We start from the raw sequence: 12003 nt of genomic DNA, 5'->3' as shown, positions 1-12003 counted from the left end.
ATGAGTGCAATAGGTTGTGCATGTAATTGATGTACACGAGGAAATTGATGCATAGTATGCGTCCCTAGTGCTCAAAATTGCATCCTCCATTTTGGAGGTGCCAAACTCAGCATCAGTGCGCCACCCCCAGTCCACCGGCAATATGGGGCTAGAGGAGTAGTTGTATAGCAACAATCGGTAGATGCGAATAGATTTTGCCACTAAGGACCTCCTTGATTGGTGTGGTAAAGCGTAGCTGGTGTAGAGGCCAGTTGCGCATTGTCATGTGGTGTGCATTGAGCTTTTAGAGCAGGTGGGAGAACACCTAAATTGCATGCGACTCTCTAAGGTAAACAGTTCAATACATGAACAACCAAATTTGAAATCCCAACAAAATTTGGGAACTAGCGTATTTCTCATCGCCACGTGTATGGATAGAAGACCAATAGTGTGGCGACACTTTCTCGCATGCCTGTCACGTGTTGAGATTGCAAAGGGGGCTCACATGCCCATCATTGGCATGCCCAATACACGAACGTGCAGGGGACAAAAGGGGCTTAGAGAATGCACAGATCTGTCCCATGCCCTCGTCTTCTCTCGCCCCCATTCCTGGAGGACCGCTAATTTTCCCTCCCTTGTTCAAATCAAGATCCACTTAATGCTAAAATTTGATTGTGATCTGTGATCTCCCACTTAGTTGTGGGATCAATAGTGTGGATGCGTAGGTGCAGCTAAGGATCCACCCCCTTGCATCTAATTGGTGTTTTGAAATTCGTTTGGATCCAAGTGGAGTTGATGTCGATGTGTGGGCACAAAGGATGTGCATGAGGGCTCCATGGACAAATGGGTGTGCTTTAGCTCCTGGGTAAGTGGGAGCAACTAGAAAACAAGAGGGGACAATTTGAGTGCCCAACAACACTGCCCCATTATCTATGATCTATAATGAATCGTGGAAGCTTGAAAATTATCTATGACCTATAATGGATGGTGGAAGCTTGAAAAGTATATATGATCTAATAGGGGGGCTATGAGGACAAGATAAAGTGGAGGAAGGTGCACGAGGAAGGTTGCATGCCAAAATTTAGAGAAAACTTGAGACTCACTAGGTACACGAGTAGCCTGACCCATCTACGATGGGCTGGTAACCTCCCACCCTCTCTCACGCTCTCTCTCTCACCTTGGGCACATGAGCTCCCTAATATGCCTTTTCGACATGATGCTGCTACTGATGTGGTAGTGAACTTTCAACCGGATGGAAAACGAAAGGGAAAATTGAGCATGACGCCATGCAATCTGAGTGCACATGCAGGGAAGGGGAGACAATGAAAGGATAACCAATGGGAAGGATCCAGTTTAACACTTACCCGCATTACGATGAAGTTTACCCGTTCAGATTACATGTGCCCATAACTCCTCCAACTTCTGGCAAACTTCTCATAACCTTGTGCCCGTATTTCTGATAGCATCAGATAGGCAGCTTTCTTGATGGATTGGTATCTCTGCCACACGGGTGCGCAAGCTATCTCTCTTTCTCTCAATTGACATGTTCTTTATCTGAGAGAACAAAACATGTAAATTGAAAGTGCATGCATATCCAAAAGTCCATAAAGCTCCAATAGCCAAATAAGTGCAGGTGCACATAGAGGTTCGCTAATGAAATAGATATCGTGTAGGGCATCTTGGATGTGTTGGAATAAGTAGATGTTGACGACGCATGTATCTCGGCGTGCCGGTGACACCTATGCAAGTAGAAAAGGATGAAAGTAAGAATTAAAAAAATTGAATCGAAAGACACTTTAGCACATGTTTACAAATGAGCCTTGGGATACTCCATGAGAGCGCTTACCATCACGTGGAGTGGTGAGTCGGTGTCTGAAGAAAGTGGCCATTTCTACCTCAACCAAAAGCAAGGAAGCAATTCATTTCGAATATGGAGCCTCATGAACCAAGTGCCAATTGGGAGGTATCTATAATTCAAAGAACAGTCTCTTTACACACTCATAGTTGCAAAAAAAAACTACATCCATAAATATTCTTTTAAGAATGGAATGAAATGTTAGGGACCACCCACCCATAGAAGTTGTTCATCTCAAGGATGTCAACCAACAGCTGTGCAAATGCGTGGCACCCCCATTGAGGGGGGTCTGTTGTAGCAAAGAAAGTCAAGAGTCATAATGTTGTTTGTTCAATAATATATAATACTCAAACGCGGCTTGATAGCAATCATGCACCTGGTACTACCGCAGGAGAGTGAGTGACGAATCTAAAGTTCCTGTCCATCGTATCTATGAAACATCACCATAAAGAGGGCCCAATTTGAGTTCTTCTCCCAGCCACGGCTTTCCAGAGTGCTCCCCTTATTCCACACTGTGAACTCCCTTGTTTCTTTTCTTTTCTTTTTTTGGAGCCTCTCTCTGGAAGCCTCCCCTGAACCCAATGCATGCCATGTGGTCTTCCTATGATGCCAAGTGTCATTTCCAAGGTCCTCACCCTTTTAACCCCTCTTGGCATCCCTCTTAATGCTAGATCTATTTTGCCTAGGCATTAATTTGTGTGTCCACTGTTGCACTGTCAAGCCCTCTAGCTTCCCGCCTTATACCATGGTCACACGGTATTATAGTTGACGTAACATTCCCTTCCCCTTAAGAATTGTTTACATCCTCGAAAACAAAATTGGGAAACCTCCTCTGGAGACTGCTTACTTTTTCCCATGTTGAACTCTCTTCAGATCTATCTTTCCACTTAACTAGACATTCTTTCCATATAGTATGTCGCGTTCTTTTTTCTTGTGTATCTAAATTTTTTTTTGGTTCATGTGGTAAAGATGCAGGTTCTATAAGTTCAACTAGGACTTCATTTCCAATGAGATTATCATCATCTCCTAATTTTCTTTTTAGCCTTCTAACATGAAAAACTGGATGTACTCTACATCCCTTAGGTAAGGCTAATTTGTAAGCAAGTTCTCCAATCCTCTTAAGTATTGTGAATGGTACACAATACCTAGGAGACAACTTCAGACATTTACCTGTTTTTAGAGATTCTGAAGATTCAGGTACCTTAAGGTAGACTTTCTCATTTACTTCAAACTCCAACTTTCTATGGTGGGGGTTTGCATAACTTCGTGCTCTATCTTGAGCTCTTATTATGCTATCTTTAGCTAACTTAAGCATTTGATTCATATCCTCAAGAAAGTCATTGGCCGCTTGAACCTTCTCTTTTTCAAGTCCCACTGTTATTGGGGCTCTAGGTTGAAATCCATACATCATCATGAATGGACTGAAACCTATAGTTGAATGTTTGGCACTGTTATATGCAAATTCTAATATGGGCAAATACTGTTCCCAATTAGTTTGCCGTTTACTTACATATGCATGAAGCATATCCTCAATGCTTTGATTGACCCTTTCAGTTTGACCATCACTCTATGGATGATCCACGGTGCTCATATCCAATGAAGTTTCCAACCTCTTAAACACAGCCCTTCAAAAATGGCTATTAAATATGCTATCCCGGTCACTAACAATACCGGCGGGTAGCCCATACAGTCTATAAATATGCTCCACAAATAGCCTAGCTAATTCTAGAGTTTTAACATCTTCACTGAGAGGAATAAAATGAGCCATCTTGGTCAACCGATCCACAATTACTCACATAGAGTTGTGCCCCCTCTGTGTCCTAGGTAGTCCCACAATGAAATCCATAAAGATGCTTTCCCATTTGCCAGATGGAATCTCCAATGGGTGTAGGAGACCTCCTACCTTAAGGCGTTCAACCTTATTGACCTGGCATTTTTGGCACTTCAATACATAATCTTGGACGTCCTTACCTATTCCAGGCCAAAAGAATTGTCTTTTCAGAAGTACATATGTCTTCTGAATTCTTGGGTGTCCACCACTCGGACTATCATGACATTCAAAAAGGATTTGGCGCCTAATGTCATTATCATCTGGGACACATACTCTGCCCTTGTAGAGTAGGTAGCCATCTTCAATAGTATATTTTCTCCACTTGAGTCCTTTATCACCAACCCGTGGTGTGTTGCCATTTCCATGTGACTCCTTAGTGAAAGCCTCTCGATTAGTTGGATCCCTGTTTTTAATTGCTTTCCATATTTCAGAGAAGTGAGGATCAAATTCACATTTCCCTTTTAAGGACTCTAGGAAATCATTCTGAAATTGAGTAAAACTCAATTCATTAGCAATTGGCATTCGGCTAAGATAGTCTGCTACCACATTAAACTTCCCTTTCCTATATGTCAATTGTATATCAAACTCTTGCATTAACTCAGCCCATCTAGCTTTTCTACCTTTAAGCTCAGGCTGATTACAAATCCATATAATGCTTTCTTGATCAAAGATGATCTCAAATTTTGCACCATATAAATAGTGCCTCCACTTCTTTAAAGCATAGACTATAGCATATAGTTCCTTCTCATATGCCGAGTAATTCCGTTGGGCACAATCTAGCTTTTTGCTTTCAAAAGCTACCGGTCGACCTTTTTGTATAAGTACCGCCCCAACAACAAAATCACTGGCATCTGTCTCAACCACGAATGGTTCATTGGGATCCACTACTTTTAAGACAGGAGTTGCTGCTATAGCTACCTTTAATTTTTCAAAACTTCTCTTTTGATGTTCATCCCATATGAAGGTGCTTCCCTTCCCCTTAAGCTGGTCCGTCATCGGAACATCAATCTTAGCATAATCTTGGATGAATCTCCTATAGAATCCTGACAAACCTAAGAATATCTGTAATTCTTCTAGATTTGTAGGATGTGACCATTCCAATATGGCCCTTACTTTGTCAGGGTCCATATGAACCCCTTCTTGGGATATTATATGTCCCAAGTATTTCATTTCTTTTGCAAAGAATTCACATTTGGATTCTTTTGCAAAGAATGAATTATCTCTAAGCAGTTGGAACACTTTTTGCAAATGTTCCAAATGTTTTTTTTTTGTTTTACTATAAATAAGGATATCGTCTAGAAATACTACAGCAAATTTCCCTAGATATGGCCTTAAGACACTATTCATAAGTGTCATGAAAGTTGCTGGAGCATTTGTTAATCCAAATGGCATTACTTTAAATTGATAATGCCCATACCTAGTACGAAATAATGTCTTAGGGACATCTTCTTCCCTAATTCGTACTTGATGATATCCTGATCTTAAATCAATTTTAGTAAAGTATTTTGCCCCTTGCAATTGATCAAAGAGCTCATCAATGCGAGGCATAGGATACTTATTTTTTATGGTGATTTTATTTAGTGCTCGATAATCTATGCATAAACGCATAGTACCATCTTTTTTCTTTACTAGTAAAACTGGTGCAGACCAAGGTGAGCTACTTGGTTGGATTTGTCCCTTTTTAAGATATTCCGTTAACTGTCTTTTGACCTTATGTTCCTCCGTTTGACTAAGCCTATATGGGGGTTTACAAACAGGGGTAGATCCAGGAATTAAATCTATTTTATGATCTACTTCTCTCTCAGGAGGTAAACCATATGGTAAATCAAACGTAAAAACATCTTTAAATTTAAACATTAAATCTTTTAAAGAAGATTTATATTTTTTAACATTACAAAAAACAACATTACTTCTTTCCATGCAAAAGACCTAAAATCACCAATAAAAGTAAGTTCACAAAGATATACCTCGCATTCTTCTTGGTGTAGTAGTCATTCCAATTCCATCGAACAAATAAGAGGAGAGTTAGGCACATCATGTTCTCCTTGAATCTGAAAGACTCTACCCTCTTTTTCAAACATAATGGAGTTATTAAGATAACTCCTCTGTAAGCTACGCCCAAGACTATATAGCCATTCTCGACCAAGCACTACATCTGTTCGGTCGAGATGCATGATTTGGAAATCCAAGGCATCCTGATAGCCTTGAATATCCATCTCTACACCATATATCATGGTGTCCCAAACTTTTTTGTCACTGCCCTTCGCCAAAGAGACCACATATTTATGGGCACTGGGACTCTCAGGCAATTTTAATTTCTTAACTAATGAGTAGTTGAAGAAATTATGTGTTGCACTATCATCGACCATCACTCTTACTCTTTGCCCCTTAATTTTTCCATGCATCCTCATTAAATCATGAGGACCAAAGGTGGGCTGCCACATTGCCGATGATAGACAGCACATGTGGGTGCTATCCTCATGATAGACCTCTACCTCAGTGTACTTTTCAGTACCATTAAGCGGTAACACTTGCATCGCATGCACTTGTTTTTGTGGAGGTCTATTTGGGGCTTTAGCTCCTGCTGATTTATTTTTAGGACAGTTCCAAGCAGCATGGTCTTTGCCCAGACATTTGAAGCAAAGATTTTCTTGCCTGGCCCTTTCATAATCCTCTTTCTTCAAGAGAGGATAATTTTGTGTTTGAGGTTTCTTAGGTGGTTCCTGAGGAACCTCCTTCTTAAAGTGCCCCTTCCTTTTCAAATTGGAAAATTTATTGAACTTTGGAACAAAACCTGTTTGCTCCGAAGTTCCAATTCTGAATTTCCCCGTCATATCATCATATATTTGGGCATACTTAATGGCTTCCTCAAAGGTTTTTGGAGAATTTCTTTTCACCTCAACCTTATAAGTGTCTTTGAGACCTCTCACGAAACCCCTTATCTTTTGGAATTCATCGATTCCCTTCAGCTTAAGGATTGCCTCCCTATAATTCGCTATGTACTGGACTAGAGTGTTTTTACCCATAGTCCAATTGTCCCAAGCCTCCCACGCTCTTTCTAATTCATTTTCTGGTAAAAACTCTTTTAGGAAGGCTTGTTCAAACTTAGTCCAATATCTAGGAATTTTCTCACTCTCCCTGAGGCTCATCCACCATTTATAGGCTTTATTTCCAAGGGAAAGACTTGCTTCCACGACTTGATTTTCAGGAGGTGTATTCTTGAGTCGATGAGAGTCTTGCCATTTTTGCAAGAACGTATTAATCGCATCTTTACTACGCTCCTTTTCTTCCCCATTGAAAATTGGTGGTTTTAAGTCCTTAAGGATGTTTGAGGTTTCTCTAAGTCGAGAGGTAGACCTCTCAACTTGATTAGGAGGAATCAGTGATTTTTCAGTAATAGATACTGATTGAGAATCAGCTATCTTAGTTATAGCTTCAGCTAGGGTTTTTAATGTTTCACTGATAACCCCTAACTGTGTTTCTATATTTTGTGTTCGAGTTTCAAGTTTAGTGAATTCTGCATATGGAATTCCATAATCACCATAATCAATATCCTCCATTTCTACATTATCCTCTTGAGTTTCAGTTTGTACCTCCTCATGTATTTCCTCTCTAACTATTGCTTTTCCCTTTCTAGCCCTTTCCTCGGCCTCCCTATTCATACTATCTCTTTCTGGAGTTGTCATTTTAAAAATGTATATTTTCCAAAAAATGTAAAGCAAAGCGCTTTATGTGAGAGAGAAAAATATGATGCCCACTTCCTTGGTATTTGTTCGATAGTCTTGAATTTTTCTTCGCGCTTTCTTCGATCCACGATTCTTCAATTCCGCTTCTTCCATTTCCCTCGATGCCTCGATGCAGAAATTCGAAATCCTCGATACCTTCTTCTTCTTTCAATTTGGTGAGGCTAAGGAGTTTTGGAAGAAGAAGAGGGTGAAAAGACTTTGAAAAGAGAGGAGGGCTTTAGACTTTAGAGAGGGTATAAATTCTCTGATGAGGTGGCTTTTTTTTTTGGGTAATTAAGGTATTTTTCAACCTTTGTTTTGAGGATCCAAGAGCTGTGCAGGCACGTTGACGAGGCAAGTGCTGAAGGAATTGACTGAGAATTCTTTCTCTACTTCTTTCGAAATCTGAGCTGCCCCTAGAGTCTAGACCTGTGAGATCCACAGCACTAATGCTCTGGTCTCACCTTCTTGATGTTTGAATTCTGCGCCATCGCTCAAGCTCCGCTCAGGCCTACAAATTTGAGAGAAGAGCAAGCTATGTACCCTACGCAGCAATTGCGGCTTGTCTCCCAAAATGGCCGTGAGTATGAGTTTGTGTTATGAGACTGGGCTTGCAGACTTAGGGAGACTAAGTCATGAGCGCTGTGTGGACGGATCAATTAATAGAACTTGCTGGCTCACGTACGTTAAAGCTCGCAACTCTTGAGTCCCAACCGTGGGCTTGAGCCTTGAAGCATATTGCAAAAGCTGTAATTATAGGGCGCCTTACTCGCCTCCTATGTACGGCACCCCTGTTGGGTATCCTTGCGGGGGATTGCCTTGAATGCCGAGAATGATTTTAGTCATATTTTGCACTAGTTCAGGGTTCACTGTAGCTCTCATAGCAACCCCCCCATCGTGGATCTCTGGAAACCGCTATGCAAGGAGCAAAGGCATACGAGTCGGCATATAGAAAACTTCAGGTCTTCAACACCAAGTCTTCATCGTGGCTCTGATACCAATGAAACATCACCATAAAGAGGGCCCAATTTGAGTTCTCCTCCCAGCCACGGCTTTCCAGAGTGCTCCCCTTATTCCACACCATGAACTCCCTTGTTTCTTTTCTTTTCTTTTTTTGGAGCCTCTCTCTGGAAGCCTCCTCTGAACCCAATGCATGCCATGTGGTCTTCCTATGATGCCAAGTGTCATTTCCAAGGTCCTCACCCTTTTAACCCCTCTTGGCATCCCACTTAATGCTAGATCTATTTTGCCTAGGCATTAATTTGTGTGTCCACCATTGCACTGTCAAGCCCTCTAGCTTCTCACCTTATACCATGGTCACACGGTATTATAGTTGACGTAACAATCTAGCTGCATGCAAGAGCACATCCGTGGGTTTAAAAAAAAATCTTAGTCAAAACATGAGCTATATTGAAACTGATGTGCAAACAATGAAGCATATACTTTTACTTTTCAATGAAGAACCGTTAAATGCAGGAAGGCAACAACCATACATACTTGTGTTTGTTGCTTCACTTATAGGACTTCCTTATACACAACGTATGTAGTACATGGTTCCCTTGAATCCTCGCTACTGGCCTCGTCGGCCTTGTCTTGAACGAATACTTTGACAGCATTTGATGATCGTACACGTGAGAAGGCCACATATAATTGTTCGTGGCTGAACACCGGTGTCGCCAAGTATAAGCCAAGAACAGACATTGTTTGACCTTGGGCCTTATTAATTGTCATGCCAAATGCCAATCGAATGGGGAATTGCCTCCTTCTCATATCAAATGGTAGTTGTTGCAAATTGCTTGGAATGAAGGTTATCCTTGGAATGAATACCCTGTCACCGATATGCGTATTACTGAGATGACCTTGGCCCCCAACACCTTGGTGTGGAACTCTTTGCATATTAATCGAGTGCCATTGCATAGTCTCTTTTGTGGATCCAGGTTACGCAGCAAAATGATTGGAGCATTTATCTTCAGAACCAGTCGGTGGGTGGATAACCACTACTAAGATCGAGGCTATTGAGGTACTCTGATGCATACAAAAATGAATCTACATCCGTATTATTCACTGAATCTGCACTTAGATACTCCTTTCTCTCCCCTGCCACTGCATTTAGTGCTGCATTGTTGATTGCATCAACTTCAAGGTTTCGAGGTGCAAGAATCGCAAGTGACAAAATTTGTTGGAAATCCCCTCCCAATAGCACTACTTTGCCACCAAATAGCTGATTGCTCGACATGATGTCTTGTAAAGTCCTGTCCAGTGCTTCAAAGGCATGTCGATGAGTCATGGGAGCCACATCCCATATTATTAACTTTGCCAGTCTCAAAACATCAGCAAGGGTACTATTAACGTGAATATTGCATGTGCTAGTGGCATGTAGATTCAATGGTATCTTGAAGCGTGAGTGTGCGTGCCGTACGTCCATTAGACAGCAACAATGCCACAATGCCAAAAGATGTGCATGCCAATGCAATGTGTCCCTCCCCACGCAACCGAGAAAGTAAACAAATATAAAGAAATGTCTTTCCAGATCCTCGGGGACCATCTAGAAAGAACACGTCACCCACATTTGCTTGAATAGCTGCTAAAATCCATTCATACGCGACCATCTGATAGGGGTTCAAGCTTGCTCCATCGCACTGGCAATTTTTGCCTGCTGCTGAATATCAAAAATCCTCTCCTCTTGAAGCAACACATCTACCAGTAAATCATTTGCTCTATCCATGGCATGCAAACCACCAAAGTCTGCCAATGCTCGCCCATGCTACCGATCATGCGATGATGAACTGGATTCTCCACACTTACTTCCAATGCATGAAAAATATCATCTGAAAGCTCCAAATAGAATTTATCCCATAAAAGTCGAGGAGATGCTGGCTCACAGAAAAGCAAAATTGTCACAAAGAGTTGTCTCAACTGTGCACTGTTCTGAACAAATGCAGCCTCTTCCATACACACGAACCACTCCTCATCACTTTCTAGTAATCCTCTAGCAATGCAAGCTGCCTTGAAAGAGGGATAAAGTTGCCCACTGAATGTGCGAAGGTCATTAAAAGACTTACAACCCCTGCAAATGTTAAGCAACATGCGCATAAAGTATTTCTCGCCTACAGATGGTGAAACATTGTACATGCGGCCAATGGTATTTCCCAACTTTCTTCGAGTCCACGTCTTCCTAGTTTTGTTCCAAACCCACATGCTTGGAAAGTCTCCATAAAGCATACTATTTGCATCAGGATGCAATGCATTGCATTTGAACCACTTTGTAAGACTGGTTTGTCTATTTTGCACCATTTCCACTATATCTTGTAAGTTATCATCATCTCTGAATATCACACCATTCATCACCGAGAGATGAACTTGCAACCGCTGCACATCAGGCATTTCAACATGCATGGAGTATTCGTATATCCTCTAGCATGCTTTTGAAGTTGACACGTAACGTGCATCCAAGTATTGTGTGATCTCATCAATAATACCATCATGCGGATTGTGCAGTTCTCCTTCCTGTCCTACATGATTTACAACTTGCATCATTACTGTGGCCTTGTCATGACCTTTGTACACATATTTATATAGATAATTAACTGCAGTGATCGTGGAACAAACCTTAACATTTATATGTGCATTGTATTTCATGGAAAGAGTAGGATTAAATGGCACAATCCATCGGTTATCTACCACACCATGTTTCACCCGTATTTTTTTACCGTCATCCCAACACATGTAGATGGGATAACCATCATTTCCCACCACAACACATTGAGAGAAGGCACATGGGTAATGACGACAACGTTTACCATCAATCATGCAAGTGGTTGAGGGATTCAATGCCCCACACGGGCCATGAACATTACACTGACTAACGACATCATGCAACTCAGGAAACAGTGCAACATCAGGAAGTTCTGCACATACCAATCTATCATAGTGTGCAGTCTCTACTAGTTTGAAGGCACTTTCAAGAATCAGCAATATGTGCGAGTGTGGCAAGCCTCTCTTTTGAAACTCAATCACAGAATCATACCCAACTACCTTACCAAACATGTCATCCCTTGTCAATGCTTTCATCATATCCTTGTGCTTCTCATGAAACACACGGGCGGTCAAATCGGGGCGGTCTTGGGGACTCTAACCAGGCAGCAATGCTTCATATATTTCAGGCCCCATTTCGGATTGCACGTGAATGTAATAAACAAATCTGGTTTACCCCTCTTCCGTACAGTTGCCATAGAATCTTGGTATAACCGCACATATATCGGGGTCCTCCTATAAAAGAAGAGGGAAAAACAACCCTGCGCCCTACAGCATTGCCAAATAAGGTGTTGGCACCATCAACTGCATTCACCATGTCTGTCAATCCTTGGTAAACTTCTACATGCAAAGATGCTTGATTATTACGTATCCACAACAAACTTGATTCCTCCATACTATATACTGTTGTAGTAATCTCCCCCCACATAGAAGGCATGCATTTGTATTAGACCTCGCTTGCAGACGATAAGCGTAGTATTGTCTCTGTGTTACGTACTTCTGTCTACGTACCCTGCTGTGACCAGGATCATCAGCATATGGGATACATACATGCCATCCATCCTCCCCTAGAGGGAAGA

General features: G+C 41.5%; 1 protein-coding gene across 1 annotated transcript; it reads right to left on the bottom strand.

The window, feature by feature from the left end:
* Positions 1 to 10804: 10804 nt before the first annotated feature.
* Positions 10805 to 11741, bottom strand: LOC147904731 (uncharacterized). Its single transcript, XM_087392223.1, has 2 exons — positions 11685 to 11741; positions 10805 to 11521 (listed from the first exon to the last, which is right to left on the bottom strand). Exons 1-2 carry the CDS (start codon positions 11739 to 11741, stop codon positions 10805 to 10807), a joined length of 774 nt encoding a protein of 257 aa, XP_087248349.1.
* Between the last annotated feature and the right edge of the window lie 262 nt (positions 11742 to 12003).

Source organism: Dipteris shenzhenensis, chromosome 2, assembly GCF_047967505.1.
Source record: "Dipteris shenzhenensis isolate YYH24624 ecotype China chromosome 2, Dip_SZ_1.0, whole genome shotgun sequence".
NCBI lineage: Eukaryota > Viridiplantae > Streptophyta > Polypodiopsida > Gleicheniales > Dipteridaceae > Dipteris > Dipteris shenzhenensis.
This window is presented reverse-complemented; position numbering and strand designations above follow the sequence as displayed.

What these genes read in the sequence shown, in the direction of transcription:
- LOC147904731 (XM_087392223.1), bottom strand. Translation starts at nt 11,741, where the DNA reads ATGGTGAATGCAGTTGATGGTGCCAACACCTTATTTGGCAATGCTGTA. An exon ending in GCAATGCTGTAGGGCGCAGG is followed by an intron (nt 11,522 to 11,684) that starts GTTGTTTTTCCC and finishes CTGCCTGGTTAG; the next exon opens with AGTCCCCAAGACCGCCCCGA.